The sequence below is a fragment of the Ciconia boyciana genome, chromosome 5 (assembly GCF_034638445.1).
Source record: "Ciconia boyciana chromosome 5, ASM3463844v1, whole genome shotgun sequence".
NCBI lineage: Eukaryota > Metazoa > Chordata > Aves > Ciconiiformes > Ciconiidae > Ciconia > Ciconia boyciana.
The window spans coordinates 83,359,777-83,375,816 of NC_132938.1; the positions used below are offsets into that span (position 1 = coordinate 83,359,777).

The following is a 16,040-nucleotide window of genomic DNA, read 5'->3' on the forward strand; positions in this document are numbered from 1 at the left end:
GTCCCCCGTGGGTGGGGACTCGCTGCTGGGCGGCCGTCCCGGGTGTCGCCGTCCCCCCGCGCTGTCGCGCGTAGTGGTACATCCCGCGTCACTACGCGGCGGGAGGCCGCGCCGCCCGGAAGCGCTTGGCGGCGGCGGCCGGAAGCAGCGGCCGTTTGTTTCTGGCCGGACCCGGCGGTGCTGCACGCGCCTCCCGCGGCCCCGCCAACGAGCAGCTCATGGCCTTCAACTTCGGGGCGACGGCGGGCGCTGGTGCCGCCAACCCGACCGGTGAGCGCGGAGGGTCCCGGGGGGCGGCAGGAGGCGGCCACTGGAGGGGGGGCGGGGGCTTTTTCTCTCCCCGCGGCGCGCCCGGCGCGGTAGCCGAGCCCCAACGGTCCGGGGCTCGTGTGCCCACCGCCCCGCACGTGACGCGCAGCCCCTCAGTGGTGGCGGGCCGCGCGTGCCTCCCCTCAGCGCGATCCGCAGCCCCTCAGCGCTGGCGGGACGGCCGCTCCCCGCTGGGTCCGCAGCGCGGTGGGCACGGCCGGGCGGAGCTGCCCTCGGCGGGGCTTCGGCAGGGCCGGGTGCGGCCGCCTCCTCTCGCCTCTTCTCGGCGGAGCCGGTGAGATGCGAGCTCCCCCGCGGCTTTCTCCCGCCTGTCTCCGGTCAAACGCCGTCCCCAGCGTACCGGCCGGGTTTTGTTGGGTTTTCCCTTCCTCCCGCGCAGTGGTGGCGGGTCCGTGTCGGGAGGCGTCCGGGGCTCGATCCTGCCGAAGGACGCGTCGGTGGCTCTTGGGGCGCTTGTGAGGCGGCGGTGCCCGGTGGTGGCCGGTTAACGCTGCCGGGTCACTCGGATCATCATCGCTTTTGATGGCAGTAGTGTTCCTGTCTGGATGAGGTGCTCTTGGAAGTTCATTTTGAGCAATGTGAAAGACAACGTTTAACTCGCAAAGGAAGAAAGACTTTTTCTCCTCTTACTTGTTTTGCTGCTGTCAATTGACTGCTAGTCTTGGTGAAATGTAAGCCAGAGCCTTCCTCACTCTCATTTAGGAAAATAATTCTTTGTTGGCTCTTAGAGTAGACACTCTGAATAAGTTATTTAGGCAGGGCTCATCTTCACTGCAGTTAGCCCGGGCTATACTGTGTGGGCTTTCTGGCTCTGGCTGTTTTAGACACAGACTTTCTGGCCTCATCTTAAAGTAAAAGATAGCCTTGTACTGCTTGTACATTGTTACAAGGTGTATTGTACTCGCAGACCAATATTAGAGGGAATTCTGGGATCACCCCCCAGGACTTCCCGTTGTCTGTCTGTCTAGCACGAACCTGTTCTCAGTACTCCTGGGGAGGGAATCGGGGAGCTGCTCTATTAGCCTATTTTTCTTAGCACTGAAAAACCTGGATGCATCAGGTAAGTCACCAGCAAGCGCTGGAGGGGACAGATTTTGTGAATATCACTTGAATAAGTCCACACTGGAGTATTTGAAGCATGCATGGTGCCTCAGCTGCCGGAGTTGTATTTTGTGGTTATTCTGCTATTGCTGCTCCTATGTGGGTATGGTATTAGCATGAAAATGGTTTATTCTTGCATTCTTGATAGCTTAAAAAATAATTATGCTGCTCTCAGTTACATTAGTACAGGTTGAAGCTGTATCAAGCAATCTTAGGCGGTTAAAAATTACTCTTAACGGGGATGTTTAATCACATGGATATTTTCAGGTGTAGCTTTGAAATGAGATGGGAAAAATGTTAGCTTTATATGAAGTATAGTTGAAAAATAACATGCTTACAGCGGTGATGTAGGGAGAGTGGGTTAAACAGAAGGCTTTTAACTGTTCTCCTTGTGTTCAGTACATAATGTTTAATGCTGGTTAATATCTTAATCTTGTTTTTAACTATGCCTGTCTTGTCCGTGGTGATGGAGAAATATTTTGGCTTTTCTTTCCTAAACCTACCTTTTACTTAGAACTAATGTTACCTTGCTCTTTTTCTGCTTCCCGCTTGTCAGGATTTGGTGGGCTTGAAACTACAAACTCCACTGCCAGTGGGTTTAATTTTGGGGGTTTCGGATTAACTGCTAATCCTGCAGTGAATTTTAATATTGGGAATTTCGGTGTTTCCACTACCTCAACTCCACCATTCAATTTTGGTAACAGTCTGGCAAGTGCAGGTAGATAATGCATAAATACTTGTTATGTAATAAATGTTAATAGCAGGGGTCCAAGAATTACATTCCTAACTGAGAATCTCTATATAGTACTAATCTTCATATCCAGTGAAGACTGGAGATCAAAGCTCTGAAAGTGGAATGGGTTTGAGAGCCATAGGCTTGTAGGGTTTTTTGCCTATTAAATTCTCAAGAAATAGCTGTTGAGGAAAAATAACCATCTACCAAATACGCAGTCTCAGAAATGGAAATGAATTGTGGTAACCTACCACTACCAGTCTGACCCAGTCTAAAATTGAGCCTCGATTACCTAGCAGAACGGCAAGGTCAATTCTCCGTTCAGATCCAGGCAATCATGAACAATTGCAGAGCTGGTCCCTAATGCCACGTTTCCTGACATGAGATTCTTGGACTACTGCAGTCATGTTTTTCATCTACCCCTGTGTCTCCTCATTGGCCTTCCGTTGGCTGCCATGAATGCACTACACCTCAATAGTTTCTGTGGAGAAACAAATTTTATACGATCAGCACAAAATGAACAGCCCTCGCTGCGATCTCTGTTTCCTAAACACGGTTCTGCACCCTGAAATAGCACCCATCCCAGGCTCTCGTGAAGAGATTCTCTACGCCTCTGGGAGGGTCCTGTGCGTGATGTGTGTGCTGGGTATTGATTAAAACAGTTCATGGCCCCGTGTAGATCCATCAGTTCTGAGCAATCAGCTGATATAATTTCAAGTTCAGTCTTTTCCATTTCTCATAGAAATGCTTAAGTGTATGGATTTCTAATGCTTCTACTCGTGTAGAATTAGCCCATGGGGTCTCGTTGCCGCTGCTCGTATAGGAATTATATTCATTCCACAGTGTCGTTGCTCCCTGTGTTAATGTACTCTTGCCTGTTTTGTGCATTCAAGGGATCTGATTTCATTTTTATTTGCTATGAACACTATTGGACTGTATTTCTTCAGCTGAATTTGAACTAGTCCAGAAGAGAACTTGGATACTTAATTTTGTTTAGCAATTTGCAGTCTTAGATCCTTTTTCAGGAAAGGATGATTAAATTTGCTGTGAGTACAGAACTACCTAAAAATTGTGTCATCTGATGGTACTCCTGCTAGGGTTCTCACTTGCTGGTAGGACTCAAACTTGAACATTACAGGGAACAACTTCTGATGTCCACTTGCATTAAGATGTTTGCTGAATGAAAATAAAATGCGATTGCATGTCAACTTTGGTTTAAGCTTTTTATTTTGTATGTATACAAGAGGACAGTAAGTGTCGTAGATCTAAAGAGACTTTTTTTTTGTTGTTATTGTCGTGTGAGTTGGCAGTGGCAGCATCTTTTTGACAAATCCTTTGTAGCAGACTGACTTTATTCATTTGAATACATGTAAAAACAGCTTGAAATTGAGAGACTCGGTTTTCCAGGGCTAATCAGATGTCCACAGGCTGCACCTTGGGCTGACGGTGCATTTGCACCACCGTAGCAAAGAGAGAGCGCGGTGGCATCCAGCACCTGCGCAGCCTCCTGTGCCGGGAGGCTGTCCAGGCCAGTGGCACCTGTCTCGGCACAGCCACCCTGTATCGGGGCACCTCTTCTAAGGGGGCAGATGGGAAGATGGGTTTCTTGGGGTTTTCTCTGGCACGGTGGAGCTCAGGCCCTCACTTAGGTCTCCTCCTGCTAGCCAGTGACTGTTTTCCTGAAAATCTGTGGAAGTCTGTTTGCTTTTGCATCTGTCTTCCTCTGATAGTGGTTGAACCTCAAAATGAGATTTAATGGGGATGATGATAGGGAAACTAGGCTTAAAAAAAAAAAAAAAAAGACCTTGTAGAATTTTACCTGTGTGTAGAAAGAAATTGTTGCTGTGACAGCATTCCCATCTCAGCACAGCAATTGTGTGCACCCTAGCCTCAGGCTTTACTTGATTTGTTTCTATTTTTGCTCTGAAGAGGTTAGGAATGTTTAAAAAGCTCACAAAATATCAGATCATTTATTAAACACTCAGCAACAACATTTACTAGGAGTATTCCTGAGAATGAATGTAAGAAATGCTATTATTAGTTGTGTCTATCACTAAGGAAAGGGCATCCTGCTGGTAAAGGAACAGGATGTTAGTTAACTGCTGCTTTTTTATTTGCTTTCTTGACACACCATAGGTGTATTGGCTTTCTGGTTCATGTTCTCTCCCCCATTTCCTCGGACAATGAACTCGATACCCATGATCAGTGTGCACTACATGCTTGTAACATAATACATCCATCTGTCAACATCTCTTCTCATAACACCCCTCAAAGCTTGCGTTTTATTGTCACGTTGTGCACAGCTGCCGCTTGCAATGTACAGTCTGCCTTACTTGCAAACTTTGTTTGTTAGGTGCATTTGGAGGATTTGGGACAACTACCACCACTGCGGGACCAGCATTTAGTTTTTCTGCTCCCACCAATACAGGCACCGGCGGTAAGAGAGCACAAGTCTGAAAGTATTTGCTTTAGAATGAACAGTAGGGCATCAGCCTTTCATGATAATGTTTTGCATTTCACAGGTACTGTTCTCCTCTTTTTCTCAATAATTCTTTACTTATTTCCCCAGGACTCTTTGGTGCTACCCAGAACAAAGGCTTTGGATTTGGTACTAGTTTTGGCACAGGAACTGGAACTGGCTTGGGTAGTGGGTTGGGAACTGGGCTTGGCTTCGGAGGTTTTGGTACCCAGCAGCAACAGACCAGTAAGTATGGCCTTCTCTTGATTTTACCCCTTCCTTCGCAATGAAAGCATAAGACTGCAACAGGCGCACAAGTAGTGGGACAGAAGTATATTATAAAAGGCTGTTACACCTATCTCCTGATTGATGGAACCTTCTCAGAAATTTGGCTTTTGAAATGCCTACATTTGCAGCCCTTCCCTTTTTCTTAAAACTAGAGCTCAAGCAAGTTTCTGAGCTTCACCCCTGAGTTTCTGACAACAATATTCACCCCTTTGCTTTGGCAGTGGTAGAAAGAGTAGTTACAGAATTGATGTTGTCAGTCATGGCGTTACTAGAAAGAGGAGAAAAACAGTGTCGAGTTTAGTTTAAATGTGAGTTGGATAATGACCAGCTGCAGGCTCTGAGTCCGCTGAGTTTATAGTAACAAATCTACCCTTCAGATTTAGATATTGAAGGTGCCAGATGATGTCATGGGTGAAGGTAGATGTCTCATTTAAAGAAAAAAGAATAAATCTTTTCTTCTGACTTAGCATTCAGGAACTTCTGTTGCTGATGAAGATTGGGTGTAAAAAGACACTTTTAAAAAAGGTTATCTGATATTGATTTATTCTGTGCATTTATTTTGCTTCTCAAAATATGAAAAGACGTGATACCAATGATACGCAGATGGTACGTGTTAGCAAGCGAGTCTGTCTTGATTGGTAAAGGAGTTCATTTGTTATTCTTCATCCAACACAGCGTTAGGAAGCAGCTTGTTCAGCCAGCCTGCTCAGACACCTGCCCAGTCGAACCAGCTCATCAATACAGCCAGTGCCCTCTCGGCTCCAACACTCCTAGGAGATGAGAGAGATGCCATTTTGGCAAAATGGAACCAGCTTCAGGCCTTCTGGGGAACAGGCAAAGGTTACTTCAACAATAACATCGCTCCAGTGGAGTTCTCGCAGGAAAACCCCTTCTGCAGGTTTAAGGTATGGAATTGTTCAACTGCCCACAAACAGTTCTGAAGCAGTTAATCTGCTTGCTGAGTGTCCGAGTCTCTCGTGAGTGTTAAATCAGATTTTGTTACTGTTAAGAGTATTCTGAAACAGTAGTTTTCCAGGTAATGTACACAATTCTGATGCATGCTAATTAAAAGGTTTGGAGATGCATAGATGCTGGATATTTGAGTGTTGCTGAGGTACTAGATAATGCATGCATACGTGGATCATGAAACTAACCTTTTTCTATCGTAGCGTTCAGATTAGTGCACATGTAGTTGGAGCAGATCTCTGGAAATGAGTTTTAATGTGTATTTGTTTAGGTAACAATATTAGAGAAACTACTTAAAATAACCTTCACATCTGAAAGAAACTGTTAACATTTAGAATAAGAACTTCAGGGTCTTTCTTCATTGCTTTGCCTACATTAGAAAAACTTTCTACGAACCTGGCCCGTGCATACCATCTTAAACACACTAGCCGTCAGCTTTCTTCTGCCTTTATCCTTGCCAGTGCTAAAGCTGACTCCATTCCTTGTATTATATCGTCAGCAGTTCCAGATCTTGCTTCTCATGTCAACAAAGAATATGTAACTCTTCATCCTCCGCAAATCTCATGCCTGCTGACTTTCTTGCTAAGCTTCAGACTTGAAAGTGGATTTGGGTCAGGCATGGTGATACTCTCCTTTCCCAAGTTGATTCTTTGAAGTGCAAACTTCCTAACCTGAATGTAGGTTAATAACTTATTAAGACTAGTTTTCATTATGCACATCGTGACACTTTTATAAAATCTTTGCAGCAACTGAGTGCCTGCATAACAAATGTCTGGCTTCTGTTGCATGACCTTGTTAGGTGTTACCTTGACTGTTTTGTTGATAATGCACCTGAAAGCTTACTTTCTTGTAAGTTGTTGCCTGAAATGGCTTGAGAGTTTTCTGGGCTTTGAAAAATGGCAAAATATAAGTTGTGTGATGCAAAATCGCTTATTTTAGGGTTTCTTTTATCAAAAGGAGAAGTTTTCCTTTCAAGTTAGATAATGCACGTACTAGGTTTCCTTTAGTCCCTGTGACCTGAGTATTACTAATGCCATTATGAATTCACGTACCTTAAGTGAAATACTGAAAAGTTCAATGTATGCTAGCAATGGTGGATGCCTAAGAAAAATAGTGGAGAAGTTGGTAGCACGGGTATCAGAGCAAAGCATCATAAGCTAGTTTGGTTTATCAGCTCTGTAAGCATCAGGCATTTGATAAGAATGAAGTATTACCCAAATAGTTTCACAGGTGTTCAAGGAATCCACTTGTACACAATTCCAGCTCTAGAACAAATGAGAAGCATGCAGCTCTTGACCAAGAAAAGTGTGCTTCTAAGGTATGGAATACAGGCCGTCACTTGAAGGACCACAACGAAGTAAAGAATCTGTTATAGTTTGAAAATACTAAAGAACTTGTGAAAGACTTATCTATTTTAAACATAATTACCTGGGGAGTCATGTATGTGTGGTCTTAGTACTACTTCGCACATAATAAGTTTTAGTCTTCTGTGTACTGGCAAGTCTTTCCCAACAGTGTGAGCCTCTCACAACTATGAAAGTGAAAGGGATGTGCTTAAAACCAAATTTTTCCTTAGCTGTCACCGTTGTGCTCCATGACAGGACAGGCCAGCCGAAGCAGGCTGATTCTGTGAGGCTCACCGTCGCAGGGAATTACCCTCTGCTGACAAAAGACCAGGCTCTTGGGCCCATCCCCAACTCATTTTTCTCTTCAGCTGAACTTGCACAAGGGGAAAGGCGCAAGTGACCCACCCACGTGCAGTGCCAGGGCCTTAAAAAGCACCCGCTGTCCAACATGTCAGCAGTGATATGTTGGTGTGACAGTTCATAGGCAAGAGGAGATGAAAACTGCCGCTCTGCTTTTGCTTATAATGAATTAACAGCTTAGGTCTTTCTTACAAGTCATGTGGAGCTTACACTGGAGCCAACGGGGTTTTTTTGAAAAAGGGAAAGCATGCTGTTACTTAGCACAGATGGCAACAAGTGTTCCTGTATTAGATTATGATGTTGAAATAAACATCTAACCTTACTACAGCGTTATCGCAACAAGGATAACAATAACATTACACTTCATAAGCAGTTGTACCAAAAACCCATGACACTTGCTAACACAAGGAAAATTTGCTGTCCCAAACTCTTGTGTGAGAACCTTGCTTGATGAATGTCTTAGCTAGTAGAAATATTATGTGTCCATGTTTTGACTTGTACTGCCAGGCAAACTGTCTGGAGTTACAGTAGGAAAGTGTTAAGAAATCCGTAAAGATTTATGGTTTACTTATCTTTCAATTAGGTTATGTCAGTAACTGTTTTTCATTCAGACATCTGGAAATGTAATGTGTAAACTCTTCTGGAACTTTAGTAATTTTTCTGTATTAAAGTCTGGTCCTCTGGTTCCTTTTGCAACTTAGAAAAAATGTAAATTTTTAAAATGTTCCTGATTGATATCAGCTCTGAAGTAGCATAAATACCCTGCTGAGTTAGCATCTCCCAATCCGTAGCGGCTTTTTTTTTTTTTTTTCAGATGGGGAATGGATACATACAAACTTTTGGTAAAAATCTGAACTGTTTCAAAAGCTACTCTTCTGGTGGCCTTGTGAGAGAACATCTTAAAGGGGGATTGATTATATGTTTCTGCATCTCTGAATATGTTGTAACTTAAATTCTAAACCAGTTGCTCTAATAATTGAGGGGTTTAGCCCCTCCCCTTCATGCCACATAGGTATGCTTTTGCTAAATAATATATCCCCAGTTTCTGTTTGTTCATTTGCAGGCTGTGGGTTACAGTTTAATGCCCAACAACAAAGATGAAGATGGTCTCGTGGTCTTGGTCTTTAACAGAAAAGAAATAGATATTCGAAGCCAGCAGCAGCAGCTTGTAGAATCACTACACAAAATTCTAGGAGGAAACCAGACCCTCACTGTCAACGTAGAAGGTGTTAAAACGATGCCAGATGACCAGTATGTGAACCTTATGCAGTTTTGCATTTTTATCTGGTATTGCATGTTATAAAGGGTTGGCACTTAGTTTACTCTGTCTCCTTTTCTCCCTGATTTTAGATCTGTTCATCCTGAGTTTGATTTCATGTCTCTCATTCCTTAGTGTTGCTTTTTCTTAAGGCATTAAGTCCAATATCTTTCCTGTATATGTTACTTTTGCTGGAGCACACAGCTGAAAACCTCACCTCAGTTCAGGAAATAGGCTTCTCCAAGCCCTGCTCAGCAGCAAAAATTGGAGATGAGGATGCTAACCACGAGGGTGGAATAAGTACTTAGTATTTTAGGAGCTGTGAGGTATTCTTCACTTGGTCATGCGTAAGGTGGAAGGGCATTGGGATGTATAGTAATAGGGTCTTTGCAGTGTTTCATATCACAAACGTTTATTTCGGTGGGAAAGCTGTTCCAAGGCTAGTTGAGCTGGCTTGTTCTGCGTGTTTTATGTCAGAGTGCTGTCTGCTTTGACCTGTTTGGGGGCCTCAGGCTAGTCTGCCCGAAGTACTTCAGCACACTAATGTTTCTGCTTCTTACTTTCCCACAGTTTGTTAATTCTGTCTTAAAGACCAAAGGTTTTAGGTTATTCTTAACGTAGTACTAGTATCACCATATAATACAGTCATTAAAACTAGGGGGGGAGAATGTAATTTTGTAGGGTATTTACAGCTTTTCTCTTTCTACCTTGCTGTGTTAAACCCTGAATTTACTGGTACTTAATATCTCAGCTAAAGGAAGTTAACAGCCATCTGGGACAAGTGGTAACTTTGATTTAGGTTTGTTCTTTATTGTGTTAGTTCCTGTACACTGCTGACCTTTTTCTGACAGTGTACGTTTTTGCCTCGCTCAGGACAGAAGTGATCATTTACGTTGTTGAGCGCTCGCCCAACGGCACTTCGAGGAGAGTTCCCGCGACGACCCTCTACGCCCACTTTGAACAAGCCAACATAAAATCGTCCCTGCAGCAGCTGGGGGTCAGCCTCTCCATGGCCAGAACGGAGCTTTCCCCGGCACAAGTCAAACAGCTCCTGCAGAACCCTCCTGCCGGTATGTGGTCTGGGGCTGCGCTGGGGCACGGTTGGGCCTCTGCTGGCGCTTTTTTGGGTCTCTTGGGAAAAAACGCAGGTGTCGGCCCACTGGAAAACACCTTTTAAAACTACAAGAGTTTCCAAGGCACTCCAACATACTGACAGAGTGATTTTAATTACAGCCAGTTTTCCCACTGAAGTGCAACGTAGTCCACCAAGACAGTTATGATTTATCAGTAATATGCCACACACCACCATACTATATGACTTAGCCATCATAAATCACTTCAGCTTGTCCAATTAAAAAAAAAAGTTAAATATCAGAATAATCATGTCCTATATTCACTTCCTGGTTTTTGGGGGGGTCGCTTAGCCTGTATATGTGGTCACAAGTAGTACGTATTCAGCTTTGTTTTATAGTAGTTAAGTGCTGTTCATGCCATTTCATAGGATAATTGTAGCTTATTCTCTATGTCTATACAGTATCCCATGTAGTACTGGTAGTGAACTCCCTGCAGTGGGCCAAGGAAGGCAGCCTGTGGTTTCCAGCAGACAACATGTAGCATGTTCAATAAGACCATAATGTTTAAAAACACAGCAAAGGTTATGATATCTGGATTGCAAGAAGAACTTGGCCTATTCTTGCAGAAAAATCAGAGTCAAGCAGCAGTGTTTTACAGCTGCTGCAGCATGTTTTCCAACTGCTGCAACATCAGGGAGAAGTAGGGAGAACTGTTCTATTAACAGTTCAGATACTGTTAATAGAACTCTGTGCACAAGCAAGTTGGCTTTCTTTAATAGTGGAGGTGTATCATAAGGCCTGTGTAACAATGGTTGGGTGCAGGTTGTTAGTCCACAACTGAGCAGGAAGCTGAGTTTGTAGGCTGGCTAATCAAGCAGTAGGATGTGCAAGAAGAGGTGTTAGTGCTGAGCTCTAGAGAAGCAGTCACACCTTGAGAGATGAGTTTTGGTATAATGATAATATGTTTCATGAGGAATGACCTGGAGTGTTGTGCAGTGAAGAATGTTATGGTAGCTGACGGGTTTGGTCCCCTCTTTAAGCTGGCCTGAAATCATTACATGACTAGCACTTTTTTTTTTCCCCTCTCTATTTTGCTTGTGTCTCATCAGAAAGTCAATTGCTTCCTTATCAGTGTTGTGTTGTTTTTCTTCTAGCATGCCTAGGTACGTGCATTTTATACAGTGATCTGATTTGCAGTGAGGCTTGGAGAATGTAATACCTTGCATCAAGATGTTGATGTACAATTAGGCTGCTTTTATTTTACGTATTTACCCGATGAAGCAGTTCATGGCAAAACAAGCAACCGTTCTGTCAACAGATAAAATCCTTAGGCAAATCGTGTTAGGAACCATGATAATTCCTACTAGGATTATTTGGCCCACTGGTTTGGTATTTTGATCACTTAATTACTGGTTTTTTAATTTATTTTTTTTTCAATACAATAAGCAACTTGAAGAGGAAAGATGACCCAAGTGTAGCATGCAGTGGAAACAATAGGAATTTTTCCCCTTGAAGTATGGATTGTCCGATTTGATCACCTGTGGGCTGTTCCTTTCAAACCAGTATAAGTGCTTGACAGCCTTTTGGACTGAACTTACTGCCACAGTCCAGGACCACGACTTGTAAGAACTACCCTTGTTTAATTAACCTTAATTTGTATAACAGTCATTCAGGTTAGCATAGTTCATAGGATTTGTGTATTTCCTAGCATTTTTTCCTGCTTAACAGCTGTAAGATGTGATATCTATTCAGATCTATCCATACTAAAAACTTGTTTGGTTGGTTTTTTTAAGGTGTTGATCCTATTATATGGGAACAAGCCAAAGTTGATAATCCTGATCCTGACAAGTAAGTCTAATAACCTGTCTGAGTATTACAGAAAGGGGAGAAATATATAATGTTGTGTAGTACCTTTCAGGTAACTTGTAAGAAACTTATTCTCTAATAACTTTGTCAAGTACGGACCTCGTTTGAAGCAGTGAGGATTACTAGAAATGCCTGTCTAATCCCTTTACCCATTTAGGCGCTTAAGGGTTGTCAGGATAAAGAGCCTTACTTGTTCGAGTTGTGGTGTCCTCCATCATATGGACTAGTTATTGTGACTTTTTTTTTTTTTGCAACCATTATGGTTTTTTCTCTTTATTCCTGCAGCTGAAAGTGATGTACCCTTGTACCCACCAGTGGTTACAGATAACTTAGGCTGATTTCTTTATGAAAAAGGGACAGGTTGTTAGGAATAGTGAGGACTGCAGAACTTAGCAAAACAAGATATGTTTATGTATTGTCTTAATTTATAATAGGCCAAGATCATCTGTAACTTTAGATTATATTCATAATTATTAATCCATACCACGTGTCTAATATAAAAATGTGTTGTAAGAAATATTTGTGTTCTTGTAGGCTTATTCCTGTGCCAATGGTGGGTTTCAAGGAGCTGTTGAGAAGATTGAAGGTCCAAGATCAGATGACCAAACAACATCAAACTCGATTAGATGTAAGGTTGCTCATCTTTATTGTGGCTGCTTGCTGCTGACAAAGGATGTGCTATTAAATGAGCCTCCCCTGTGCCTCCTGTGTGTTGAAAACTGAAACTGGAACCATGTGCATGGGGCTGTGACTCTTTATCACTATTTCTTAATACATTCCTTAATTATATCTTTTGGCCAAAAACAGAGCAGTACATTTTAGCTTTGGGTTTTTTCAGCTTTAAGCTTGCTGTGTTGTTACAGGCTAATTCAAACCAGCTGAATTAAGTTGCACTGGTGTGGACTCTAATTTGAATACCCAGTTTTCTGATGCCTTCTGAAAATCCCAGTTGCATATGAAAATATCCAGTTGGCTATGAAAATAAATAGAAACCAGAACAGTAGAAGTCTAGCGAAAAGCATTCTGAAAGCATATTTGGCAAGGACGCTAAGTTGCTGGACTGAGTACTGTTTTGAAACTCCCAGTTTCAAATCAGGACTAACGTGTTCTGTTATAAGAAACTCTTATGACTCCATCTCCTCTGCAGATAATATCAGAAGATATCAGTGAGCTGCAGAAAAACCAAACGACAACTATGGCAAAAATTGCACAGTACAAAAGGAAACTGATGGCGCTTTCTCACAGAACGTTACAGGTAACATGGATAGTCTAAATAACTCGTTCTGACACACAGTCTAGTGCCAGAAGGCAAACTGAGAGGGGGCAGGATGACCTGTGCAGTTTTGTGCATGGCCAATGTTGAAAATGAAATTCTGGCTTCATCTAAATGGTGTTGCTTTAAGTAACAGGCAGAGCTGTCAGGGAAAGCTTCAGGTGCGCAGCATGTCTTACTGCTTTGGGAACCTTCTCTCTCACTTACTCAGAAGCTGTGGGGGTGCCCTGAGGTCTTGGAGCAGCAGACTAAATGGCAGAACAAATACGATGAGAGACATGCTGGAGGAAGGGCAAAAAGACATGTGGATGGGCTAGTGGGGAAAGAGGTGGGCAAGTCTTTTCTAATGAACCTCAAAGGCTTCTTTTGTAGGTGTTAATAAAGCAGGAGATCCAAAGGAAAAGTGGTTATGCCATTCAAGCAGACGAAGAGCAGCTTCGTGTACAGTTAGATACCATTCAGTGTGAACTTAACGCACCTACGCAGTTCAAGGTGAGTAGTTAATAGAACTTTGCCAACAGCTCTGTGTTTTCCTCACAAAAGAATGTAAATTTACCAAACCAACGCATATGTATTGGTTGTGGAAAGCTTTCAGAAGAGAAGTCCAGCAGTGTTACTAAGTTGTAGCATCAAGCTCTTCGCTGCGTGACTGATAGGTATTTATGTATTTTTGAGTTCTTACAAGTATTTAAGTATTAAATTCTTAGAAGTTCTTAGAGTTCTTAGAAGTATTGGAGTTGCTTGCCCTTTGCAGGTCTTAAAAAAAAAAAAAAAAAAAATTAAAAATGGAAAGAGCGGCAATGCTTCCTGCCCTGGTGACTCGAGGAGTGGTACATGGTGGAGCTCTGACAGATATAAATGAGTTGCATTTGATTTAAGCCTGTTTCTCTTCCCAGGGCAGACTGAATGAGCTCATGTCCCAAATCAGGATGCAAAACCACTTTGGAGCAGTGCGGGCTGAAGAGCGCTATTACATAGATGCAGACCTCTTAAGGGAAATCAAGCAAGTAAGTATTACTGGGTAGAATCCTGGGATGCTCTTCAAACTTCCTGATTTAAGCCAGCTACTCACTAACTTGGGAGATGTATCTAGAATGTCATGTTTTTGTTTGAAGTCCTTTTTATTGTTCTCAGTGACAGTACATCAAGGCATTGTACAAAGCCACTCTATGCCATTAGGCTATTAGTGCAGACAATGCTGCTTTTCCTTCTTCCAAAGAAATTATGCCAGGCTTTTCAGTGTGCCAAGGCCACCAGATGTGGCACCTTTGAGAAATATTACTTAAAATCTGTGAAGTTGAACTATGCTCATGCTGTTTTTTAAACTATCTGCAGCATCTGAAGCAGCAGCAGGAAGGCCTGAGTCACCTAATTAGCATTATAAAGGACGACTTGGAGGACATCAAACTTATAGAACATGGGCTGAACGAGAGCATTCCCATCAGAGGAGGAGTCTTCAGTTGACGTGATGGATGCTGCTGGGCTTGCACAGAACATGTTACTTGAGTTCATGGTTCACCTTCCAAGGCTAAAACTGTCAAGGTAAAATAAAACATGTCTCTTCTAGGAGCAATGGTATTTTGGCTGTTACCTTTAGAATTAGCAAAGCCTCTTCTAAGCTTTTGAACTTGACCTTTGGAAGGTTTATATTTTATAAAGCTGTATATGCTTTAATAAAAGAAGGAAAACTGAATTTGTTCAGATACTGTTTTACTATAAAACTATATGTACTATTGTACATTATTTCTTTTTTTTTTCCTTTTTTTACAACAGCATTGTCCTAGAAATGCAGTACTGAGGGAATTGTTCCACTTGTGACTTGGTTTGTGGAAAGCTTAGCCTGCTTCCATGTTTTTGTCAAAGCAATCAAGTAACATCATTATGTAAACAGCTAATTTAAATCATTACAGATATGTATGTTGCTGTAATTATGTCAGTCTCTGCAATACCAGTAGATGACTGGGGCAACCTGCAGGAAGTTTGGTGTTTCCAGTTTCTGTCCTTCCTTCCTTTGGACTGCAAGGAGCTGAAGGTTATGGTTTTTATCACTTTACGTATGGGAATTATACAAAGCTTTGCTGCCCCTTAAATAACAACAAAATGTCTAGACGTTGTCTTCTGCTGTTTTTTAATTGCCGGAGAGTAATAAATTCAGTCTGACTTTGTAATAACTTGTGCATCGTGTTGGCTCTTTCTCAGGTACATCAGCAAAGCAGTCAAACTGCTAACAACTCCAGGTTAATGCACTTCACTCTCCTCCAGGCAGAGCAGGTAACAGGCCATCAAACCCGATGCCACAGAGCTGTTTGGCAGCCTCAGTCCCCAAACTAAAATATGAGGTCAAGTCCCTTAGATCCTACTTGGTATAAGTACTGCAGTGCATGGGAGACTGCTTTTCCGCCCCCCCCACCCCCCGAAGTTGCCTTTTTCCCCTCATTACAAAAGTCACTGAAAATAACCGAAACAAAAATACATTATTCTCTGCAATAGGAGTTTGTACAGCAGAACCAACTCAAACATGGTAGAGACAGAATAATTGTGTTCATTAGCCACAAAAAAAAAAATTCCATTCATGACAGTGGAAAGACAGAAAAATAGAAACACAGCCTCAGCATGCTAGAGCCTGTATTGTGCATTTCAGAGAGTTTATTTTTGGAAGCATGGTTCCATTACAGTTGAAAAAAGCATATGTGGAACTGTAATTAAGGAGGAAAAAGATTAGTTGATTTTTGGAAGCATGGTTCCAGTTAATAAAATATCTCAAATGTGCAATGCAGGCTCTAACAGGGGCTCTTCTAAGAAAGCGAATGAGGCTAGAATTCTCTTATTCAAGGGCCAGGACAGCCATCCAGGTTGTCTTTTACCTTAGTGCCCCTGCTCCAATGACTATGCTGCATGTTCAAGATAAACAGGTAGTTTTTTTCTCTGCAAACACTTCAACCCCCCCCCCCCCCCCCCTTTTTTTTAAATGGCAGTGGTACCATGCTT

General features: G+C 42.6%; 1 protein-coding gene across 3 annotated transcripts; it reads left to right on the plus strand.

The window, feature by feature from the left end:
- The first annotated feature begins 92 nt into the window (after window positions 1-92).
- On the plus strand, window positions 93-15,220 carry NUP54 (nucleoporin 54). 3 transcript variants are annotated; one of them, XM_072861417.1, is made up of 13 exons: window positions 93-270; window positions 1,988-2,149; window positions 4,518-4,601; window positions 4,734-4,868; window positions 5,586-5,815; window positions 8,646-8,833; window positions 9,714-9,910; window positions 11,707-11,761; window positions 12,314-12,407; window positions 12,927-13,034; window positions 13,425-13,544; window positions 13,949-14,059; window positions 14,388-15,220. In XM_072861417.1, the coding sequence occupies exons 1-13, from the start codon at window positions 219-221 to the stop codon at window positions 14,514-14,516; spliced, it is 1,665 nt and encodes a 554-aa protein (XP_072717518.1). In that variant the 5' UTR covers window positions 93-218; the 3' UTR covers window positions 14,517-15,220. The 3 variants fall into 3 exon arrangements, with proteins under 3 accessions (XP_072717518.1, XP_072717517.1, XP_072717515.1); XM_072861414.1 differs by lacking the exon at window positions 1,988-2,149 and having other exon boundaries at window positions 103-270; window positions 14,388-15,219; XM_072861416.1 differs by lacking the exons at window positions 1,988-2,149; window positions 14,388-15,220 and having other exon boundaries at window positions 95-270; window positions 13,412-13,544.
- Window positions 15,221-16,040: the final 820 nt, after the last annotated feature.